The 25,314-nt window shown below is 47.5% G+C and overlaps 2 protein-coding genes across 2 annotated transcripts in view; one reads left to right on the top strand and one right to left on the bottom strand.

Annotated features, from left to right (window-relative positions):
* The window catches only part of LOC149335661 (uncharacterized), a 28,777-nt gene extending 18,158 nt beyond the window's left edge, over positions 1 to 10,619 (bottom strand). Inside the window, exon 1 of the mRNA XM_089553854.1 lies at positions 10,455 to 10,619. Coding sequence (XP_089409980.1) covers positions 10,455 to 10,517 — 63 coding nt within the window. The 5' untranslated portion in view covers positions 10,518 to 10,619. The remainder of the gene's footprint in view (positions 1 to 10,454) is intronic.
* A 13,032-nt stretch (positions 10,620 to 23,651) lies between these two features.
* LOC149335660 (mutS protein homolog 4-like) overlaps positions 23,652 to 25,314 on the top strand; it is a 43,796-nt gene continuing 42,133 nt past the window's right edge. Inside the window, exons 1-2 of the mRNA XM_089553853.1 lie at positions 23,652 to 23,966; positions 24,074 to 24,175. Of these exons, the coding sequence (XP_089409979.1) occupies positions 23,848 to 23,966; positions 24,074 to 24,175 (221 nt within the window). The 5' untranslated portion in view covers positions 23,652 to 23,847. The remainder of the gene's footprint in view (positions 23,967 to 24,073; positions 24,176 to 25,314) is intronic.

Here is a 25,314-nt window from a genome sequence, read left to right as displayed (position 1 = left end):
AACAAACGGCTCTCTTTGAATCCCCGAGCTGCGCTGGTAGAGGGAGCCTGTGTACCCGCACGCGGGCACAGCGTGCAACACGGAGGGAGGGGGGATGCTCATAGAGAATATCCAAATGGACCTCATCTAGGGGCAGCCCTGCTCGGACTTTCCTGCCCGCCTTTCCTGACGCACTCGGTCAGTCGATGTGTTTACTTGCTTGCTTCTTTTAGGGAGTTATCTGAGCCAGCAAAACTGTACCCGCTTGTCTCTGCAAATCTTTTCAATATATGTCTCCGCATTTAGCTGCTCATTTATCCGCCTTAGTGGTAACATGACATGATTTTACTTGGCCTTACATGATTGTTTCATTCACGTAACGATTAATAAACGATTGATTGATTGATTGATTGATTGATTGATTGATTGATTGATTGATTGATTGATTGATTGATTGATTTCTAAGAATGAATTTGGACAGTTGCGTGTATGGTTAACACCACCCAACAGCAACTCGTAGCCGGTCGAACTACCGCGATGAACCGGTACCTAATCCGCGATATCAGGGAAGCCCTAATCACCCCCGCTGAGGGGATTAGCGCCCCGCCTGAGAGTGATGCCCGTAACTGATTAGATTTCCATACTCGCCGCCTCGCGATTCGAGGAAAGCAACGTGCAAAGACGCGTACAGTCGTCGGTGATGTTCGAAAATACCCTTTTTGAAAGCATCGCGCTGCAGCCGCCGTCCTCAGCATGTACAAGTATTACGGGGCCTCTCGGTATTCTTACCCTAACCGTTAGTTGTTTGTTCGTGGGTATAAAAATTTATTTATTTATTTATTTATTTATTTATTTATTTATTTATTTATTTATTTATTTATTTATTTATTTATTATTTATTTATTTATTTATTTATTTACTTATTTATTTATTTATTTATTTATTTCACATACATCCAAAGTAAAATGCTCCAAGAAATGTATACAGCTCACAAAGGAACAGAATGAAAAGGGCCCACAGCGAAAATTGGTGACAATGTGGTTTAACTATGCCCCTCACCACTGGTGAAGTGTGCATTCTTATTGAAATGAGCTGCAAGAAAGCGATGCCAGGAATGCCGACTCAGTCGGGTGTTTGGCAATATTCGCTGATTATATTTACTTTTTGCTTAAAGGGACCATGAAAAGAATTAAAAGCCGCTTGTAAATGTTAGAAGTGATGCTCAGAAGCATTGACACCAAGTATGAGTCTTCGGAACTCAGCCGGCAATTTATTATGAATTTTTAAAAACCGTGTTTTTCAAAATTCGCGGGCCGCTTGGTGTCTTCGTAGGGAGCAATTCTGAAACCAAAACCGGGAAGATAGACGTCACTAGTCCCATGACGTCGGCAGGCCACCACACGCTGTCATTCGCTAGAGCCGCGGCAGCTTCGACGTCACGGGCACACTTCCGGTAGCGGTGAAAATCGTCTGCTCGAGATGCCGCGTGACCCCCTGGGGCAAGCGCGAGCGAGGGCATTGCCTTCGCGCATATGGTTTTAATTTACCTCTGCCGCCTCTTTCTGTCGCGAGTTCGGGAGCCACTAGCAGTGCCTTTTTCGACCGCCCAAGATGAATACGCCTTGCTGTGTCGTCGGCTGCAAACCCAGTGACTGGCGAGGTGTTGAACTCGGGCATGTTACTCCTAGAGACGTGCGTGAGCGAGCAGCCTGGGTGGAGCGCATCGGACTGCCAGCGTCGCACGCACGCCGAAGACTCCGCGTTTGCGGTCGACACTTCGCACCTGACGCTTACTACTATAATCCAGCGCTCGTTCGATAGTCAGGCATGAATGTCAAGCACCTGAAGCTTCAACCGAAGTCGCTGCCGACACTGTTTCTTCCCGCCGGGAAGGTGAGTTTCCAGCTTACAGCGATCGGTATGGACGTTTACACGATATGATCTGCGATGGAAGACAATTTTATCTACGAGAACTTAAAAAAGGTGCCGCATTTACTTAGGGCACAGGACGAATTCGAAGCGTTAGCTGTCGCGGAGGGCCTTGGCCTGACGGCTACGTACTGCTGCTGTTCACATTCGGCTGCTGCTTCGACATGCAGACTCGGTCCCGACCTTCTTTGACTCTCCCGTCCGTTTTACGACCGTAATACCGTATGTTCCTTGTGTTCTAAGTCAGGCGGCGCGATTTTGCGATCCCGCAGCCGGGTGTCCAACATCATTCGAGAGCTAGGCTCAGTATATGCACGGTGTTTCACACCAAGACTTGGCAGCATCGGTGTGACGGCCGAACCAGCGCACAAAAAAAATAAAACATTGTGTGAGCCGGGAACAGGTCTGGGTCCATTCTGCCAACTAGCAAAGAAACCCGACGCGCGCCGCAATCCAAGAAAGCGCCGAGACCGGAGAGACGCTGCCGACGCACGCTGCTGCTCGCGAGTGCGACAACCGGAAGTTGTAAACCGAACGTCAGCGAATGACGTTTTCATGGGCGGAGCCCAGTCCCGGAGCTGTTTTCTTTATTTTTTTATGGTGCCCCACGCGTACGAGTTGAGGGGGGAGAGGAGGAGGGTGATTTTTAATCGCCTATAACTTCGTTGTTATTGATGCTAGCTCAAAAATTCTTGCGCTGGAGTGACGAGTGATGGATTGCCTATCTTTACATAATATCAATAAATTTGTTTCATAGTCCCTTTAATGCCTGCGCTTCACTGAATCTCACGAATTGACGACACGGAGCCGCGTCTGCGCCATGCAACTTAAGCAAGCAAAATGAAATTTTCTTTTACCTCTGCAGTGCGGAGATGTTTACGCAGTAGGAAAGGTATCCAATCTGTCATCCACTCTGCGAACACCATTGCGCGTTCAAGACCAAAGAAACAACCAAGTGTCGTTCTGCCGCAGACAGCCTGCCTCCGACGTCAAATCCTTCGGGGAGTGGAACGCAGGCTTTTCCTCGCTTCCCCGAATTCCCGAATTCTGTTCCCTCTTTTCAGTTGCTTTTCCCATTACGCCTCCCTCACCTCGCCTCGTGCCGCCGTGTTCCTCTCGAAATCGACGATCATATTTCGTCGCGGTACATAAATACGTTTGGGCAGCCAGGCGCACTCTGTCTCCCCTCTTTCCCTGCACGCCCTATTGATCCCTACTATTTCCGGCGCTGCGTGGCTCATTTTATGCGGGATTGTTTGTTTTCGTTTTTATTCGTTCCATTCTGCAATCGTGTTTCTCCCCGTTCCCGTCCATTCGGTCCTGGACTGTCACGGGCAGAAAAAAAAAAAGAAACGAAGCCTGTGAAGCGTGCTTTACCGCTGAAGAGAAAGTGCAGCGGCAAAGCCGCCTTTACAAAACAAAAAAAAATGTTTCTATTTTCTCATTCATTCATTGACTGATAGATTTATTCATTAAATTATTAATTTATTCACCGAATAATTGTTATCATTAACTGAGTGAGTAATATTATTCATTCATGCAGAGGTTAAGATATAACTAATTCGTTATTTTACTGACTTACTGTGATTGATTGATTGATTGATTGATTGATTGATTGATTGATTGATTGATTGATTGATTGATTGATTGATTGATTGATTGATTGATTGATTGATTGATTGATTGATTGATTGATTGATTGATTGATTGATTGATTGATTGATTGATTGATTGATTGATTGATTGATTGATTGATTGATAATAGGGGCATTGATTGAGTCGGTGTCAAGGTGTCGCTGTTTTCATCTGTTTTGGAGACCGAATATAAATGTTGGCGACATCTGTCGCTCTCCGCTCCGCACCTAAGCGTTGCACAATGAGAGCCCTGAGTATAAGAGTATAAACATACAAAAGGGTGTTAAACTTCGACGACGCGGGGTTTGATTGGCTGCGTCATATTTACTTTACCACGAGGCGGCGCTCTCAGCCTACCTTATCAACGTGAGTGAACAGCGAGAACTGTACCCCGTAGGTGCGCACACAAGAAGTCAAGAAAACTTCGTGACGTGACAGCAGATGTTCTCCAACCGCAATGCACGCATGTACCACGCAATACTATGAGAGGAGCGGAGACAAGAAGTCACGGCAAGGTTGCCACATCAAGCGAAACTGAAAGCGGCTGGCTGCGTTTCGCAAGTTGATGAGGAATTATGACCAGAAGGGAAACAGTGAGGAGCGGTGACGCAATGTCTCCGAACACGCCAATGAACACAGCATGCTCCCACGACCTGTCGTGTGCGTTCGAAACCACAAGTTTCTCCGATCTCCGAGCAGCGCTGTTGCGCAGCCAAGAAAAAGCTGGAGGCGTATCCATTCCGAAATCGTCTTGCGATTCTCTACTAGCCGCGAGAAGAAAGGCAATGAGCCCTCCCCCCCCCCCCCCCCCCCCTCCCCGTTTACTCTGTTTCAACAGGAGTTTCATCAGCCCACGACAGGAAGCCCGGTAGGAAGGACGAAACGAAAAGCTCGGAGAGCGCTTCTTGATGCCACAGGCAGACCCTCCAATCTGTTGCTTGCGGCGACGACCCGAAAAGCACAGACTTTCGAGGAACGCCGGCCCCGTAGTTGACGCATGTCGCCGACATCGACGTGAACAGGGGGCTAGTCGGGTCGCTCTTTAGTCGGGCCTTGTCAGCGTTGAACGTGACATGCTTTGAATAAACGCAGCGCGAGGGAAGCACGCGAAAGGCAAGCACTATGGCGCCGGGTGAAGCTTCCCAAAGTGGTCCCGGTTGGGGGCGCGTGCAGAGTAATTCACCGCGTCTTTTCGCTTCATCGACGGCGCAAGAAAGCTCCTCCTTCTTTCTTCATTTCCTTTGATTTATCTCCTTCTCTCTGTTTCTTTTTGTGTCGTACCATTTCTCTGTTGGTATCTTTTTCTCTCCTGGTATTTTCTTTCTTTCTTGTTTTTTTTTTCTTTCCTCCTTCTGTGTTATTCCTCACATCCTTTCTATCGGGCTTCCAATGAATATAACTTCTTTCCTCCTGATATAGGAATACTTATAGACCTTAGTTCGACCTCTAACGAAGGCTCCTCTCCTCTCTATGCTTCTTTCTTTTTTTTTACCTATTTAGGCCGCATCCTCTCCAGCGGTTTCCTAACCTCCTCAAGCCAGCAGAATTGTTCTTTTGTCACACTATCAAGGACCTGACAAGAAACGAAATGAGAAACGAGAAAAGAGGAACACTTGCTACAATTACCGTAAAAAAAAAAAAGGAATAGCAACACGCATGCGGCCCATTGTGATATTTCAAATTAGGCCTCCATCACGGAAAGGCAGCCTCACTTGTTACGACGAGGCGACGGCATGTGTCATTAGCAAGCGTTTTTTTTCCTCATGTACTGGCGTAGTCCCCTCGCAAGATGCGGAGCCCGAGGTCAGTAACCCCTCGAACCTCTTTATACAGTAGAATCCTTTTATTTCTAACTCGCTTGCATGGAACTCCCAGTTAACTCGAACTTACGCTGTCATCACATCAACGTGAGAGAGGGTAGTCCGATCAAGATCCCCCTAATTCAACCTCCACGTAATTCGAACGAACTTTTTGTCCTTTTTGCGTTCGAATTATCGAAGTTCAACTTATCTGGTCGGAAAGCACATGATAACTATATTAATAGCCGACGTCAAAAGAAATAGGTTTTTTCAGACAAACGTAGCTTCAGCAGTGACAGGATAGAGTGATACTGTACGTGGCTTTCACGCGGTGACGACTCCATTTATTTAGACTTGTGGACTTTCCTAATTGGACTCCTTGCTACGTCACTGAGGCTGCGGATGACGTAATCATGGTCTGCTTCATGTCTATGCGCGCGTAATACTGTTTGTCGATCGGCTTCCTTGGAAAGTTTCGAGACCAGGGCATTGTCGATTGACCTTGTATTTGGGCACTTCGCCGGAGACTGGGAAATCTTTCCGTGCATTTAGGCGCTCCTTCAGGGTAGCCAACCGGAATCCTTTCTGGTTAACATCCCTGCCTTTCCCTCTCTCTCTCTCTCTCTCTCTAGGCGTTCCTTTGTTTCTTACGCAACTCGGGTTTCAGTTCAAGGCTGTGATTATCCGCATTAGTCATGGGTTTTTATGTATTCGTCCATCTTTTCTGGCCACATCGTCACCAATCTTAACCTTCTTTCTTCCCTTCTCCCCTTTTCCAGCGCAGAGACACAGGCCAGAGAATCCCAGCTCAGTCCAACCTCTCTGTCTCTCTTTGTAAATAAACACCTTTTCTCATACCTCTCTCTCTCTCTCTCTCTCTCTCTCTCTCTCTCTCTCTCTCTCTCTGACAACACCCAGTTCTTCCTTATGCTGTTCGCAAGGTATGTACAAATCCGTCATAAAAGTGCATTCTTATACTTTTTGGGTGAAATTCGTCAGTCGTGTATTAGTACTGGAAAAACTATACCTATAGCGGATGCAAAGCGACCATAGCCCTTTACAGGGAAAGAGATAAAATCCCAATCAGGAAGGGTGTCAGGCAGGGAGAAACGATCTCTCCAGCACTCTCAATCACGTGTTTACAGGAGGTATTCAGAGAGAATAATTGGAATTGAGAAGAATTGGAAACAAAAGTTAATGGAGAATACCAACCTCCGATTAGTTGACGGTAATGCCCTGCTGAGTGACTCAGGGTATGTATTGCAGAGCGTTAATGAGGACCTAAACAGGAAAAACAGAATGATAGATCGAAAAAATAATATGAAGAAAACTAATGTCCAATGGTCTCGAAAGAGAACAGCATTTTGCAAAAGGCAACTAAGCATTGGAAGTGGTAAGAGAGAGCAGAAGGCATATTTTAATGACAACTTGAGATGTTTGCCTGCTATTAGTAAAAGAATGCATCTACTGAGGGCAGGTAGTGACCGCATATCCGGGCCACGAGAGTGATCATAACTAGAAGTGTAAGAATAGTTCATTTGAAAGGTCCTCTCAGAATATGGAGAGTATCAGAGAGTACTTACTTAACCTAGGGCATTCAGATAGAAAGGCAAGCGTAGCAGAGATAAGCAGAGATAATTGGTGGATGAGATAAGGAAGTTCGAGAGGATAAGGCAGCCGCAGCTGACACAGGACAGGGTTAGTTGGAGGAATATGGGAGAAGCCTCTAACCTGCAGTCGACGAGCTAGGCTTATTATGATCGTCATCATCATGATTGTAATGTTAATGACGTTCCTGACAGTCGCCTCTACACAAATGAACAGAAAAGTGTATCGTTAATCTCCCAGAATTTCATTTTCTCGCATACAACTCGTTTCTCTTCCCTAGTGTGAGGTAGTAACTAAGTTCTCTGCACTCGAGTGTGCGACTTACCAGTGAAATCATAAAAACGAGCCAAGTTCTTGTCGCACTGCTTGCAGGCAAGCGTAATAGGCCAAGCGTAAATATATACAGAAAATCCATAGTCGTCCCTTAGACGTTTTCAAACGTATTCAAACGTCCTCCAACATCGTGGAATGTCAATAAAGAGTAGGACGCTTGTATAAACGGGTTTTACGCTTCTAAACCAGCTCAAGTGTTCCGCGTTTCGCATCGCCTTTGTCAAATGTGCCTTCTCCGAGCGATTCGATGAGGAGGCACAACATTCCGGCAATCAATGTTCGAATTAATCATCGTTAATCGGCTTTCATTTCCAGAAGCAGTAAAGTGTTCGCTAAGACACCTCGTACAGCGAAAGGCTCGGGTCTGATCTCGACCGTTCGAACGTCTTCACCAAGCACCCAAATTTAGCGCATGTGTGCGCTCTCACCTTTCGCCTTCATCTCTACGCGGCCGTCGACGTTGCGATCGAACCCGCGACCTATAGTGCTCGTTAGCAGAACGCCTCATAGCCACTGAGCTATGGCAATAGGTCAATCCTCGGACTAAAGCGAGGAACAAAACGCGGACCGTCTGCTGGAAGCAATGTTTAACTTACTGTGAACTTATTGCGAACTTATTGTGTTCTTGATTCGTTGTTTCCGACTCGGTGTCAGTAGCAACGCATGGGAAGAAGCGCCCAAGAATGACCAGAGCACCTCTTGGAAGCTCGGTGCATCGCGTACCGAAAGGTCGAGGATTTGCGTGCTTGACCTTTACGAGGAATCGTTAATGCCCTACGCACGCTCGCCAATGCTTGCTACGGTGCCGCCTATAAAGCATCTCTGACGTCGGCCGTGCGCGATAGATTTTCTATGCCTCTTCGGAAGCGTTCCTACTGATGTGGGTAGGTGCGCGCGCTCGTATAGCGTAGAGCGCGGACTGGAACGCAATTCTCTTAATTTCAGAATGTCATTCAGCTGAACGAATCAGCACATGGGTTGCTCGTTAGAGAGAATTTTGGCGACTTCCGCTTCTGGTAATGATGGTAGTAATAATTTTATTACTTTGACCCGTGCTCATACACCTCCTGGCATGCCTGAGGTATTTGCTGGCTTTTGAGGCGTCGCCCGGCAAAGAAGCTGAAGACGACGGCGAGAAAACAGTGTGACGTATTGCTAATTTTACGCAGCGCTGTAGCCATGTATTCAAAGGGGAAAATAACATACACGGCATCCTGTTATTGAACAGTCATCAGTGTGTAGGATGCCAATTGTTCTTCTATTGCCTTTCTTTTAGTAGTATTAGTTTCTTTGTTTATCTTTTCTGTCACAGCCTCTACTATTACAGTCCATCACAGCGGTGACAGAAGACTCGAAAAGTACCTCAACGGCAACAAGCTTAAACAGCCGGTGTTTAGAACCGAGCTGCAAAGCTTGCGCTGGGGTGGCGTCAAGTACAAAATTTCACACTCGATTAGAGGTAACTAGTCTCGTCCTTTGATGCAGAGTTACTGATTTTTCTGTGTAGACCTGATTGTAAATAAAAAATTTATCCATTATAACTGAAGTTGTCTTGCCTTCATCAAGGTTCGCTATCCGTGCAAGAACCGAAAGCAGGTCTGACGTAATATTTTGACGTGATTTATAGCTGTTATGGCTTGGTACGAACGGCTCTGACTTCACGTCACGCCCAGTTCAGCAAAATTTTTGTAAAGAAACCACTCGCAAGCAGCGTCATTGCCATTGCATCATAATATTATACCCTTGCTATTGTTTCTTCATTTCTTGGGGGGGATGTTGAAGCATGCATAACAAACGCGTTTCGTTCGTAGATGTCATGCACACTCTGAAATTGCCCCGAAACTCTCCAGGTACGTGCTGAATTTTACGGACTGCCTGTGGAAGCGACGGTCGTGATTACAGCGACCGACATCTAAGTGTTCGCATCAAACGCAGGGTCGAATTTAAGCTCACTGTCCTTGCCAAGAACTATTCCGAGCAACTGCGCTAAGCTTTCTTTTTTTTCGGTTGCATAATCCTAGAACTGGAGACACGAGGTTGCCAGGATGTGTTGCCGTTCGTCATTCAGCGACAGTGACGTCAGCCAATCGTACAAGTGTTTTTCACAGTAAAGAAAACTGAAGTAAAAAATCCCTCCAGACAGCAGATATTTCTCGCAGACAAAGAATAACTGATCGCTGTTTTTTAATTTACTTTCTTTCACAAGTGTTTTTCAGCCCGCATTTCTGCTACTTAAATGCTGCAGCTTTAGGTGGTATTACTCGGTCGCGATCAGTATAAAGCGCATTCACCTCACAGCGCCGTCACAAACTCAACGCTGGCCGACGCAGTAAATCCTGTCCGTCGACTGGTCATCCCGTTTTACGGTCTCTTCCCGAATCGCCGCGTAGCACCGGTCGAAACCGAGGCCGTTAACGACCAAGCAACGGGCACACTACCCGGGTCAGTCCTTGTCGATGACGTCGGTTAGTATAGGAAGATACTGGTTCTACATGGCCTATACCTGGTTGACATAATATACCTCCACGAAAAACGCCCGATTTTAGGTAAACGGAAAAAAAAAAGGCATCAACGTCGTGCACACCGGTAGAGAGCTATTAGGGTGTGCAGATTAACTAATAAATAAGTTAGGAGGACAGACGAGCGTGTCGCCCAAAACAGACAAAAAAGAACACGTTGCAAAATATTCATTCAGGGTCGTTAGTCGCGATGTATTGGAAGTGCAGTGCGAGAGCGATACAACATCGTCAGAGCTGCGTCTTCTTGTTAGCCATGCTGTGACCTACATACACTGTTCCTCGCGTGATTCAAAAGTGAAAATTTTGCTTTCGCGAGAAGCCAACGTTGCTTCGGAGCGAAAATCCAAATTGAAAGCTGCGACTCGAGCTAACGAGGATAAAACGGCGCTTGAAAGTGGTTTCAGATAAGCAGCTTTAGTGCACTGTTCAAGAGTGCGGTCATTGAAATGAGCTGGCGCGATATTCAGGGTAGCTGCGGCAGCCAAACTAGGAAGAACGTCGGAGATCGTGCCTGCGAGCAAAGCAGAGCTCGTCCGAAAGAGGACGTTCCACGTCTAACGGGAGACATCCCGTCTCGGGACGAGTGGACGGGATAGCGCGATTTCTCGGGAAGGTGGGAGAGGTAGTACGTAGTGTGCCTTCCGCTTCTCACCTGCTGCAGCTGACGCCATCGGAAGCATCCCCAGCAGCTGGTGGTGGTCGGCGTGGCCGCCATGGCCCGGCCGTTCCGGGGTGGGTCCGTGACCGGGCGCCGCGCTGGTCCGCCGACGGCGTGGCGCTACTTTTTACCTGCGCCGGCAGTCTACACGGCGGGGCCTAGACGTCGCCATTCTGGCTGGCGCCCGCCTGCCACCGATCGATTGCGGCCCGTCGCAGACGACGATCCGCGCGCGCTGCTGCGCCGCCGGCCGGTCTTGACCGCCGCAGCCGACAGATGGCGCCGGCTAACCCCCTTCTTCACTGAGATTCAGGGTGAATCCGCGCCTGTCCCGTCTAGCTTTCTGTGTGTTGTCTGTTTCAGCGCTACAGCCCTTTCCTGGAAACTGAGGTTCCGATCTTCCGATTCTGTCTGAGGTACAAATGAGCCAAATTGAAGCGAACAGCGTACCGCGTGGAGATTGGCCCAATTGGGTCCGCCTGCCTGTCGTTATCAGAGAGAGGCGCGAATTTCCGGTTCGCGATAGTTTACTTCTATTTACTTTGGCGTTCATTTTCTACCTTTGCCACGGGAGCGCCGCATTCATACTTACCGCCGATTACACATTGCACAGCGCTTTGCTTTTGCTTCCACCGATGCCATGTTATCAGCATCGGGTTGCGATGCGAACAGCGCAGTATGAATGCGGCGCTCCCGTGGCAAAGCTAGAAAATGAACGCCAAAGGAAATAGAAGTAAACTATCGCGAACCGGAAATTCGCGCCTCTCTTTGATAACTACAGGCAGGCGGCCTCAGTTCGGCCTATCGCCACGCGTTCCGCTATTTGCGTTTCACTTGACACCAGGGTGTCGAACCGGAATTTTTTCGGGTTCGGTTCAGGTTCGGGTTCACACCTTTCGGGTTCAGTTCCGGGTTCGGCTCCAGAGCGACATTCCGTTCCGGTTCGAACCGGTTCGGACCGTACTGAACCGGTTCAAACGGGTTCAAACGGGTTCAGGGCAAAAAAAAAATTAGAACGTAGATGGGTTTTAATCAACCTTGTTATGGTGTTTACTTTTTTCTGTGGCATCGATATATAACATAAAAATGCAAAAATTTGTTTAATGCGAGATGTTCTCACTTTACCCACTTTATGTATTGTCCGCGGCAAAAAGACGAATTTACGGCAAGAGCCGAAAAATGAAATAAACTCAAAATATAATGTACGGCTATGCGTATGCTATAATCCTTCTGATGTTGTATAAGGCGAAAAGCCTTAGGATTTTGCATCTACACAACTCTCCAGCTTGAGGAATTTCGGAGGCCCCGTCGCGCGAGAAATTGGTCTCCTCGAAGCTCGAGTCAGTAGGGAATTTTTCGTACGCAGTACACTTACGCGGGCGCCGACGTGACCGCCGCACCAGGCCTCTACGTTCCCGCGCACTATTGAGAAACGAAGCTGCCATGTATCGGCACCTATATACAGACAGACACCTTTTCGTCGTCCCGAAATCAACTTACCAGCCCCCCCCCCCCCTCTTTCCTACATGTTACGAGAATATGCGAGAACCCCTCCATCACCCATCCCCCACCGAACGAGAGCCTCGTGGGAGCACTAGCTCTCCCTAACACCCCGAGCGTACCAAAACATATTTTACTGAAATCTCCTCTTCGATATAGCCTTTGTGACTCGCTTTATGTATCTCGAGCCCCTGTTTCTCAGTATTTTCAAAAAGACAGCTAGTCGTGGATTCTCGCCAGTACAGGGATAAATTACGACTATGACTTATTATGATGACGTCGACCTGTTTTATTCTGTTAAAAAGAATATGATAAAAAAAAACACACTTGGATAGCTTCGTTTCTGCACGGACACAAATTGGTAACATATTCGTTGGGATGTTGCGTTGCAACATTCTTGCAAGTGCAGCATTCTGCTAGGAAGAAGGTGTACTTGCACTACGTAGAATTTTTGTAACTTTTCCTGGGGGGCTATCAAAGGGAGCCTGTGCGTGTACAGAATTCTTTGCGCCCTTGGCAGAGTCTGGTGAATCTGTCGTACATCATTTGTCCACCAAATTGTTTCAGGGCATTTTTTTTTTTTTCAAAACTACAAACAACCACTTTTTGGGAGCTGTGCTTAATAGGCGGCTAAGTGCTCGTCTATTTTTCTGAACTTGGTCGTTAGAGAAATTTATGCTGATACATTCGGTTTTCTCCCTCTTCGCTTTTCCTTGGGATACCTGTACGACCTCTCCACAAGGCAGACGATAAAGGTTGTGATCGGTCATTGCTTCCTCTACTCATATATCTGCAGCCTTACTTAGCCTTTCTTGATACGAATTCAGCGGATGTAGTCCAGCCCAACGGCCGAAGATATAACGAACGCTCGCTTATTACGAACGGGTGCGGTGTTACCGTGAAAATATGCATAAGGGAAACGACAATTCGTCGCAGATACAACGAAAAACTTTGGCCGCACCACTTGGTTATAGCGAGCGAGCAGGCGCCATAAACTACCCCCGAATTTTAAGAGGTCGTGCTACCAGTAAGCGAGAAGTGAAAGAACGACACCGCTCCGGAAAGAACATGTCGACCGAAAAATGCGATAAAAGACGGCACTGCAGTGCGCAGCGCTAACCGGAAAATCCGGCGTCTGGGAACACTGCAAACGGTAACGTAAACACGGTAACGATATGCTATAACTCCCTATTCAAACAGTAAGTAACCGCAGGCCAAGCCCGCGTCGATGGCCTACGAGGGCAATCATTGCCTGCGTGTTCGCCGGCTGGGCAAAGCTTCTCAAGTGGAAGCGCGGTGCGTGTGAGAAAGGGGCATCGTCGAAAGCGAAGCTACTGACCATGGTCGTGAATCAAGTAACAGCAGCGATTTGAGAATTTTTAAAGCCTTGCTAGCCATGCGTGTTAGCACGGGCTGGTCACGTGGCATGCATAGCCTGCCAAGTCGGCTCCATCTTTTGCGCTGCTACCACGTGCAGGCAGCGTCACACAGCGGACAGTGCAAATGACGCACTCAGTGCCGCGAGCGCTGCGCTACTTTTGTCGTTTCATGAGTACAAGAACTATAGAAGCATTATGAGAACAAAAAGTAACTGCGCAAAAGGACGGGACAAGAGAAAGAGAACCACACGGGACAAACGCAGACTGACAACTGATTTATTCCACCAACTCCTCTTTCCTTCAGCAGCAAAGCGCATGCGCACCAACCACAAAAACAAAAAAACAGAAGCGACACTCATCTCGTGGAATCAAGGAACTCGAACTCCTTGCGGTACAGGTGTAGTGAAGCATCGCTAATGCACTTATCAGGCCCTAACCTCGCGATTTCCAAGGCCTCGATAATTTCTCGTTATTTCTTATCCCTGGCGACCATGGTGTATTAGCGATGCTTCACTACACCTGTACCGCAAGGAGTTCGAGTTCCTTGATTCCACGAGATGAGTGTCGCTTCTGTTTTTTTGTTTTTGTGGTTGGTGCGCATGCGCTTTGCTGCTGAAGGAAAGAGGAGTTGGTGGAATAATTCAGTTGTCAGTCTGCGTTTGTCCCGTGTGGTTCTCTTTCTCTTGTCCCGTCCTTTTGCGCAGTTACTTTTTGTCCTCATAATGTCGTACCAACTAGCCCCTCACCGCACTCTTCTATAGAAGCAGCTCGAAAACACACGTGACCGGACGCATGTAGATGTGTGACAAAGCTTCGTTGATCCATGGCTGGCCAGATGTTTCCTCAGACAACTACGCTCCTGTGGAGCACAAAATTGCAGAAGCGCGGGCTGTGACGAAGACGAACACCAAGCACAAGCACTCCCGTACTCTCAGGAATTTTGTTTATGTGACCGACTTGCCACCAGCTTCCGTGGAATAAACCACGATTAGTCATACCCCGTCGCTAAATTTAATGGTTAGCAGCAAGGGTCTCCACGAGGATTAACTGACCACCCTAGATAGCCTGGAAAGAGCCGCTGGAGGATCTGATTTGCACAAGTAGGAGCGCATAAAGAAGTTTTATAGGAAATAAACGCCACTTTTAGTGGCCTTAGTATTTTTGGCTGTTATACGAAGAGTCCACTTACTACGAACATCAGATATAATGAACGGAATCCGCGTGACCGTCAGGTTCGTTATAAATGGGCTCGACTGTAGTTCAATCGGCCGCAAAAACCTTGTTCATGCTTCAAACATGGACCTTACGCGTTAGGACGTACAGCCGGCCAAAACTTTAGCTGGCGTGCGTGACGGCCGCGTTTTCCGTGCTCCTGCCGCTTATGACGGAACAAACTTGATAAGATATCAAATTTAAGCAGAGGCTCACTAAACCCCTGCTTAATATTGCCACGCGCCTAACGCGCCGCGCGGCCTCCGCGCTGAATCGAAGACGACGACGAAGCGGCGGTGGACGCTCGCGGCGCGCTTGTTCTGTTTGGTGTCGTGGAAGCTGGCTCTATAATTAAAAGAAGGCTCCCAGTCTTGGGTTCTTGCCGACGCCTGACAACAGGGAGGGCCTCGGGGGACAGGCCTCGGATCCTCCGGCTGGCACGATGGACGGGGGTGGTCACAAGAGGCGGGCGCGTCGAGTCGTCCTCAGGAGTAGGGAGCATCGGTCGCACCTCCACCAGTGTCACGACCAGAGGAGCCGCGAAGGTAGGCGTCGGCAAGAACCCAAGACTGGGAGCCTTCTTTTAATTCTAGAGCCAGCTTCCACGACACCAAACAGAACAAGCGCGCCGCGAGAGTCCACCGCCGCTTCGTCGTCGTCTTCGATTCAGCGCGGAGGCCGCGCGGCGCGTCAGGCGCGTGGCAATATTAAGCTTTCCTCAAGTTTGCTTCGTCACAAAGCGCAGGAGCGCAGCAAAAGCGGCCGCCGCGCACGCCAGCTAAAGTGTTGGCCGGCTGTATACCTTCGTGCTAAGGAGGCGTTTGTGCCGTGGTCAGTGAATTGCTACCTGTGAGAGCAACGAGAAATCACTGAGCAACAAAATAATTGTGTTTTTTTGTCGTGATGCTGCGTTTTTGGGGCATATTCAGCAGTGTCTTAAAATAGACATTGAGATCATGTACTTCACTATAAGATTTCTGTCTGCGACGAAAGACTCCGGAATTCCGTGCGAACTCTTCGTGTTCGTAGGACAGCTTAGCGTGTGGAACACCCGCATGATGGATCAACACACAGAACAGCCGCGTTCAACGAGGTCGCTGTTCAGAGAACTATGCTCTTTACCGCTGGAGGACTATGTTGTTCAATTTCAATCTCCTGACTCATTCTGAAATTTTGATGTGCGGACTTATGCTGAGATCTTTGAATTCGACGAGATCAAGAAAGGCACGAGGAGAGTCACAGAGGTTCCTAATATTTTATGCAACAACGATAAAAAGAAGCCTCGGAGATGGCGGAGTAGCCTAAGGCATCTCTAAACGGAGCTTTTCTGTTGCGCTGCCGCTGGTACGAGTCCAACTCGGAGTATGCATACTCGTTTAGTTGTCCTCCTTACTGCGTTAGCAGTATAGCATCCCTTCCCAAAAATAACCGCACTGTGAGTGCGTGCGTGCGTGTGTGTGCGTGTGTGTGTGTGTGTGTGTGGGCGCGTGTGTGTGCGTGTGTGTGTGTGCGTGTGTGCGTGTGCGTGTACGTGCGTGCGTGCGTGCGCGGGGCTCATATTCAGCTGAAGACGCACCCCTCTCGAACTTGACGTTTATGAGGGTCACGGCTCTCCTCTCTCCTCTCGCATCGGAACTCGGGGTGGTCTGGATTCGACCCCCAAGGACGCTTTCTCTTGAGAACCGCGGCTTGGTGACGTGACCACGGCATTCCAAAACTCGGCCGTCAACGGACAAAAACAGTCTTCCTCCAGCAGCGGAAGAGAGCAGCTGCTCGGGGAACGAGTCTGTAGCTTCCAAGGGCCTGGGGCCCTCTTTCCTTTTTAGTCAAAGTCTCTGAATAAAGACCCAATTCCTAGCCTTCACTGAGTCCGCAGCCCGCACCTAGCAACAACATTCTCAATCGGTGCTCGAAGGACTGTGCACACAAATTTTATTGCGTGTTTTCTTCTTTCAAACGATGACTTAGATATTAGGATACCTGGACCACTATGCGGTATTCGCCTACGGCCACTGAATAATTTAGAAAAGAATTTATTCTCAGTCTGTTTCAGTTTCATCAACCGAGAAATGTTGTGACTTGCAGTTGAACTGTCACGTGAGGCGTGCAAACCTGTGATAGAGACGCTGATATTTTGTTTTGACTCACTACTGCACATAAACCAGCCTGCGTCAAAGGCTAGAATTACAACAAACGAGTTATTGCCGTTTTATTTCGTGCCTCATGTAACCTAAATTCAACTACAGGTAACAGCACTCGTTCTCCTGATGAAACTAAAACAACGTCACAAAGAAATTCGAATATAAATTATTTATTGGCTGTAGGCAAATACCACAGGGTGCTCCATGTATACCAATGTCGAAATCATCGTTTGGAAAGAGAAAATACGCAAGCAAAAATTTGGTGTCTATAGTGCTTTATTGCGTTAGATCAGTGCTAACAATTTGATTAAAGCCATACACAAACATGAAAAGGAGGAGAAGTAATAACTCAAGATTTCACATAAACCTGACTTACAATGCTTTAGAATTGGCGCTAGTACATTACAGAAGAGTCAATTAGGTTTCTACCCACACATCATACTTCATTCAATTTTGTTGTCTCATATACTGGGCGCCATTCTCCCACTTTCCAGCGCAGACAGCTTCGGATGGGTAAACCTACGCGTTAGGCTATCTCATTTTGTCTGAAAAAAAAAAGAAGTGCGCCGGGTTGCAAAAAAAAATGGGGCTGAACCGAGCTCCGAACCGGTTCGGAACGGTTCCTTTGAATCGTTCCGGTTCGGGTTCAGTTCCAAGATGGCGAAAAAAATATGGGTTCGGTTCGGCTCCGGTCCGGCTAGAAATTCGGGTTCGGTTCCGGTTTCGGGTTCAGGTTCGGTTCCGGTTCGACACCCTGCTTGACACTGATAGTACGTACAGCTGTGGCCAGAATACTACGAAAAATGCTTCGCAGTCTGAACTTTTCTCGCGCCTTACATGGAGAAAGTACGACGGCTTTGTAATAAGTATCTCTTGTGTGTAATACGCATGTGCAGTAAGTACCCTCTAATTTTCTATAGGTAAGGCATGAAAGCTGTTTGACCGTCAAAGCGTTTTCCGTGTTATTTTGGTCGCGACTGTATACACTCTACAGTGGTGGCAGTCATTAACGTTCTTGATAACCAACACTTTCATGAGGCGCATATACATGGAGTATCAATGTATTAATTAATCTGGAGTATTAAATACATCGAGTATTAATCTAAGAGTGTACTGCACTTTTAGTCAAAAGTCTTCGGGACAAATGGTCTGCAAGTTACCAATGTCCTGACGAGTGAGGATGAGAGTTTCCTTACAAGAGAGTTATTGCACACTGCGGCCCGCTACCGAGAACTGCTTCCGCACCCCGCTAGTGGGCACGCGCTGATAGGTCCCGACGTGCCGCTCTAGCCTAAAGCCGCTGAATGAACCAAATGTGTCGACTTCCTTCTAACTTTCCGCCTTCTCCCCTCTCCCAGCGCGCAGCGGGAGTATCGAGCCTCCCATTGGCCGAGGCGCCGTGGTCACGTGTTAGCGCGCGCTTTTTTGCTTCTCAGCAGACGCCAGCGTCATTCCCGGGCATGAAAGCATACTTCCTTTTGTTTTTGTTCGACGCAGTTTTGGCGGGAAGAGTTTCGCCAGCATTGACGGCGTTTATGCTTTGCCGAGACAGCGAATTTGTGCTGAGCTTATGTGTGCAACAACCTAGGAGGCGACGGGAAAAAACCTCGTTATTCCATACAGCAAAACCAACGATGCTCACCCGAAAGGTTTGGCTGCAAAGTGTCGGTCGTGCTAACTTCAATAATGCGCTGGATCCGCGCCTTTGTGAGATGAGTGGCCGTTCTTGGCCGGTAAGATATGGTGTGAAGCTGGAGCGAGTGCAGTCACTCTTCGCAGTAAATTACGGCATGGTTGGAGTATGACTCATTCGCTCGCAATATACGAAAGCCGCGCTTCATCTGAGCCCCGCTGTTCCCGCGCCTGGCTCTGCAGGTCTAGCTTTGATGTTGCGCGCACTGCATGACGTATTAATTTGGTTGCAGTTAGGCTCGTTGACGGGCTCGACTAGAAGGTTGCGGTTCATGTTGCTTGAGCTCAGTCGTTTGCTCTGCCCGCTGTGCAAGTCAATTTTTGGTCTCGCCCGCATTGCTGGACGTGTTCGTTTTGTTGCCGTTGTATGTGCAGTCTTTGTCAAAAGTAACCAGGCTCCATGGTTTGCTTCGCATTCGTATAACAGAGCCCTCACGGCACCCCTAAAGATCAAAAAGTTCTTTGAAGGTGAGAACAGGGGTTATTCTTACCATGCAGAGATTTAGAGCTTGAGGGCTGGCATGATAGCTTGAATATACGACTCAGAAGAAAAACGTGCAGCCTGGTTACTTTGTACAAAGACTACATCTTAACTCACGAAATCGATACTGAAGAGGCAGTTCTCATTGTTTGAACCACCTCTGTTCATGCTGCTCGTGGTACAGGTGTAGCTCTGTTTGTGAGGCATTGCTGAACGGATATCTGTACTGGCGGGGTTGTTACGAAAGTCGGCCGTTACTGTGCCAAGGCACAATATAGCTGCACCTATAGTCTTGAATACGCCACATCTGCGCGCACAGTACTTGATAATGCAAGCTAGAACGTCCGTTAAACATAATCGTAAATGCATACTGCATTCATGCCCGTCGTCGCTACCAATACGCGTGCAAATCTGGGTGGTCGGAACTTTTGTAACGTCAATAAGTGGCGTTACATGAATCACTGACCTAGCGGCGCGCGCCATGACCACAACCATTTTCAATGTTGTTAAAACTTTAGTGTGTGCTTTTTAAATTATTTATGAAAGGTCACGCTCTATATTTTTTCTTCTGTGACTCGCAGTTTTTCTCTTAAGGTTTGGTCATAGCAAATCTTACTTTATTTACTGCGGCATTTCAGGCTGCTACGCGTTATGCATGGCAATTGCACGGCGAAAGCCAACGTCCTCTTATAAGCCATGGCGGTATGTGCTGACGCCAGATGAGTCATGCAGACGAACAGCATTCTAGTGAGTCACTTAGTGCTGTAGCTTTGAGGGAAGCAGTGGTAATAAAGCTTTTTTTTTGTCATTGCCGATAGTCAACCAATACAATTCATCCATCATCAAAACTTTTTTGATCACAGCCGTGTAACAGTACGCAACTAGAGCACTGTATTCGCCAATCTACGCACAAATATTAAGCGACTACAACCAGTCGGATCATTTGAACGCTAGCCTGTGACGTAACCCGCGGTATAGCCACTTCGAAACAATCGCCAAGCTTTCCTGAACTAAAAATAAAAATTGAGACGAATGGGCAACTACGCACTTACTACACCGTTAAACTCTAGCAAACACGCATTTGAGTGAAGAATATATTTTTTATTTAATGCCTGCATCGCCTGCATGGCATTAAAGCAGGGTGGCAAACGCTAAAACACTTGAGTGTACAATGAACATGATACACCAACAAAAACATGCATGCATACAGCCATTGCTAAATTAAGCACTCAACGCTTGGCAAAATGCTTCGTTTGACGAGATGGAGAGAATTTCAGGCGGTAAAGCATTCCACTGACGAATTGTTCGAACAAAAAACTAATGACTCAAGGCATCACTCCTATAATGAGTACTCCTTGGCCTTGAAGACATGGTCTTTCCTCTGTGATGTATAAGTGGTTGATTTGATGTACTCATATCGATCTATGCCAGTTTGAATATGGAAAATACTATTAAAAAAAAAACTTGAGGTGAAGTTGCAATCGACGATCCTCTAAATTAGGCCTCCCGGGCGATCGTTTATTATTAGCATAGTCCTATTAGTCATACTTAAGCACTTGTCTTAATTAATAGCTACAAACCGAACTGCCTTTCTATTTATTTATTCATTTAGTATGGAAGCATTAAACAGCCATCGGTTCATACAAATTCGTGCGTTCTAGCACATCTGTATCTAAAAAAGTCAAGGCTAAATATCCGCATTCAGAGCGTATATCGTCCACTTCCTTTTTGCGGCGTTAAATTTCAAAGTAGATTCGACAAAAGGTGCCATCCGAAAAGACAACACTATGAAAATGTCCAGCTTAGTGTCGCGAGCTCGCCGGTAAATGTTGATAAGTCCACGCTTACCAGTGAACAGGCCACGGACCCAACGCTAGGAAAATGTCGAGATAGCCTGGGAAAAAATGTAACACCGAATATCTCGTTTTATGTGAAGAACGGCATTATTCATTGTCACTTTAAGGACGAAGACGGTACTGAAGTAGACCAGCTGGTAGTTCCATACAAGTACAGGCGTGACCTCTTGGAGAGAGAGAGAGAGAGAGAAATAAAGAGAGGGAGAAAGGCAGGGATGTTAACCAGAAAGGTTTCCGGTTGGCTACCCTGCACTGGGGAAGGGAATGAGGGGATAAAAAGGGAAGAGAAGAGAGAAGGAACGAGAGACAAAGTCACAATATAGCAAGCAAGGCAGTCTCTCGGAAAGACAAAACATTGTCTTATGAGCCTTGATGGTAGTCGGCTGTTGTGGCCACGGGCCGAGGATCTTGGGCTCTGTGAAAGGGCGGGGATAATCGGTGACCTCTTGGAACTTGCTCATAAGGAAGGGTGGTCGGGGCACCTAGGAATCACGAAAACGAAGTGCAGGCTATTGACAGAGTATTATTGGCCCGGTTGTTTCAAGGACGTTGAGGAGTTTGTTTGTTCGTGTGACACGTGTCAAAGGACGGGACGACCAAACGAGGGACGAAAAGCGCCCCTTACCCTGGTGCCGATAATTACGGAACCGTTCAGGAGGCTTGTGATAGATGTCGTAGGTCCACTACCTACCACTAAGAGTGGTTATAGGTATCTATTAACCATTGTCTGCCCTGCTAGCAAGTTTCCCGAGGCCGTGCCCATGAAAGACCAGACTTCTGTCCGAAGTGGTAGACAGTCTGCTCATAATTTTCTCTCAGATCGGCTTCTCAACTGAAATTTAATGTGACCTTGGTAGCGTTTTTACCATTGCTTTAACAAGCAGCTTTTTACAAAGGTGTGGCATCAAATTTTGCACAGTTCGGTAAACCACCCACAAAGTAATAGCGTGGAGAGAACGCATTCGGTCATGAAACGTATCCTCAGGGCCTTATACCACGAGCAGAAAAAAGATTGGGACTTGGCTTTGCCGGCTATGCTTTTCGCTCTGCTAATCGTAGTTCACGAGTCCACGGGTTTTACGCCCGCGGAATTAGTTTAGTTTACGGCAGAAACCTTCATTCGCCTTTGCGATTGCTGCGTGAGGGCTGGGAAGGCGAAGCCGAGAACCCCATGGTAACAGAGTATGTACTCTCTCTATTGAGCCGCCTCCACAAAACTTGAGAGCTTGTACAAGCAAATATCGAGAAAGCTAGGGATCGGGGTAAGGTTTACTACGACTGAAACAGTCGCCTTCGAGTGTACAAGGTAGGAGACAAGGTGCTACTCTTATGGTCTGCTAGGGCTAATAAATTGTAAGTGCAGTGGGAGGGGCCAGCAACGATCTAGCAGAAACTATCTGAGACAAACTACGTCGTAAAACTTCCTGGACGTCGCAAAGAGGTTCGAATGTATCACTGCAACTTAGTAAAGCCGTACCTGGAAAGTGTACAAGTCGTCAGCATTGCACTAAATCAACCAGAGGAAGTTCAGGCTCATATTGTTACGGAGACGTAGAAGATGGCAGTGGCGCGGGACGGAGCGCTCGCGCTAGGCCCGCAGCCATTAAAAATAATATTTCATCGTTCATCATGTCGTTCTGTTCCTTGGCTTGCTACCCCTTATCAATATTCCTGACTTCGGGAAAACCTGGACTGCTCCGGTGAAGCGGTGGTCCCGGGTTCGAACCCCGGACCAGGACGAGTTTTTCTTTGACTACGAAGTTTCTGAGAAAGCTGTATAGCTTTCCCTTGTAGCCGTACGGCTGCGCTCGGGTGGAAATCAATGAGTAATTACTCCCTTATTACAAATCTACTCCACCTTGGGGGATTCCCCTAAACATTAATCCGATGGAATGTTGGCAGTCAGCGAAATCTTAGCCCTTATGACTGATGCGAAACAGCTCAGTCAGGATCAACTTGCGGATCTGACTGCCTTAATCTAAAAATACCAGAATCTGTTTTCCACAATTCCTGGAAAAACCAATCTATAGTCCAGCATGATATAGGAAGTAGCCAGTCAGTCGCCAATTCAGTGCAAGTCCTATCGCTTTTCCCCACGTCAAGAAAAGCTTTTAAAAGATGCTGTAGATCAAATGCTTCAACTGCAGTTAATTGAGAAAGGAGAAAGTGATTATGTGTTTCATTATTTTGGTAGAGAGCCACGGCAAAGATCCGCGTCCCTGTGTGGACTACCGGAAGTTAAATGTCGTTGCTGTAACCAAGGTCTACCCGATACCGAGTACTGAAGCCTGCATCGAGAAAGTAAGCAGAGCAAAATACATTTCAGCCGTCGATCTTGTCAGGGCCGTATACGGTCAAGTACCACTTACTGAACACGCGAGCAACCTGGCAGCGTTCATGACTCCGTTCGGTGTCTTTAAGCCGCTTGTTGTAAGTTTTGGTTTAAAAAATGCTCCGTATGCATTTTCAAGGCTTACCTGGAAGATATAGCAATTTTTTTTTTTCAGACATATGGGCGGACCACATCCAACATTTGCAGTAGGTCTTTCCTGCTTGCAAGAAGCAGGGTTAACGGTTAAGGCTGCTCAGTGTAAATTCGGCCGTAATGAAGTCGAATATCGGGGTCATGTCGTCGGTCAGGGAGCAAGACGATCACAACAACTTAAAATTCAGGCAAATCAGAGAGTTTCCTTTGCCGCAAATGAAGAAGGACTTGATGTCTTTTATCGGACTGGTGAATTACTACCATCATATTTCAAACGGTTTCCGATGTGTTTGAAATATAATTCAAGGGAGGCAATGATGGACATCCCGCCCGGACACCCCTTTTGCTTCTATCTGTGCCGCATGGTGGTGCGCGCATTCAAGGCGCTCAAAAGTTGGCTCGCAATTTAAATTTCAAGTTTTCAACGCAAGACAACCACAGAAACCAACAAATTATTTAAAAATAGTGCATTGTTTTCAAACATCACTCCTCACAACGTGTAGTCAAACATTTATTTCGTGCTCGCCTGTTCCCTCCTGGTAGTGCAGCAGAAGACCCTTCGCGCACCTGTTTGCATCACTTCGTGCTGCTTACAAACGTCGGATTATAAAGAAGATAATCTCGTTTTAAGTTGTTTTAACATGGCTTTTAAATCTCCCAGAGCTCCAAAAAGGTCTGCGACAACTAGGAGGTCGAATCCTGCGACTTCTTCATCGTCCCTGAACTTCAACGCGATATTCAGCACCAGCAGCGGCAGTGGGTGAGAGTTCGGGACATCGGCGCCTTTTGTGCGCAGCTGGACCTTACGCGAAATTTGCATAAACTCGTTTTGCTTTGTCCTGACATGATTTACCCCTGCCCCCACAGAGCTCCAGAAAGGTCTGCGACAACAAGATCGAATCCTGCGTATACGACGTCATCATCGTCCCTAAACTTCAACGCGATATTCGACACCAGCAGCGGTAGCGGGTGAGAGCTCAGCGCCTTTGATGTCGCAGCTGTTTTGTTCGTGTCTACGCGAATTTCAGTTTGTGCAAAGCAATTAACCTAGCTTACGCCGGAAACAGACTTTCCCAGCAGAAATTGGCAACAGCTTTTGGGCAGATGCTTTAAACTCCATAGTCTGCACAGTCGTTGTGAATTCCCATGAATTAAGAAGCAGAGGCGAATTGATTTACAGAGAGGCTTATTCAGTTGAAACACGCACCTTACATCCATTACATCATTACATACACAATCAATTCCGCGCGTTTGGAGGAAAATGAGCTGGAACGTACTCATTCGTTGAGAAATCCGTTTCAACATCTCGGGGACCCAAAGATAAATGTACGGCCTCCGAGACTGGGACCAGAATGTCGCAATGGACAAGTAGAACATACCAGCGATGCTCTAGAGGACGCTGCGCACGCCTCTGCTTCTTTGGCCAGATCTCTTTGGCTGGTCTAGTCTTGTTCGTCAACGCAACGGTGGTGTGCTGTCAGTTGCGTCTTTTACTAGATTTATTTCGTGCTGTAAAAGCAGGTAAAGTTGCGAAGCACAGCAGCGTGAACGGGCAGACGTGCCACCTTCGCTCCTACCGGCTACCACGTAGGGTTTTGAGGCAACCCGTTAAATTTCAGCAAGTCAGCAGGCAGCCGTTGACTGAGCGCTTCGAACTTGCCGCGCACCTCGCATCGCGCGCCATGGCGACCGCTCTTTTTCGGATTGGTACAGTTTGCAGGGTTCCGCAGCTAACGCAGCAATGACTTTAGAGCTTCATGTGCAGCCTTATCGTGTGCTTAACTGCTTATAATCGCTGCCTGCTTGTCACCTCAAGCGGTAGCTGCACGGTGACATGCATGACACAGCTATAGAAAGCTAGGCGATGGACAGCAAACGTACGGGCTCCGGTTCTCCGGTTTCCGCTTGTCTCGCACGTGACTGTCTGCGTCGCTTAATTTCGTGCAACGCTTCGCATTTCGTGCAGCGCTTCGCATTCTGTGCAACGCCTCGCATTTTGTGCCTCGCTTCTGCTTTCGCTCCGGCATATCGTGTGTAATCAAATCAGCACATCTGTATCTTGTCATATGGGACTTCGTAGACGCGTCCATAGGTCCGTTCATCACGAT

The sequence above is a fragment of the Amblyomma mixtum genome, chromosome 7 (assembly GCF_055824585.1).
Source record: "Amblyomma mixtum isolate Tamu chromosome 7, ASM5582458v1, whole genome shotgun sequence".
Lineage (NCBI taxonomy): Eukaryota > Metazoa > Arthropoda > Arachnida > Ixodida > Ixodidae > Amblyomma > Amblyomma mixtum.
Note: the sequence above shows the minus strand (reverse complement) of the source record. Positions and strands in the feature narration are given on the sequence as shown.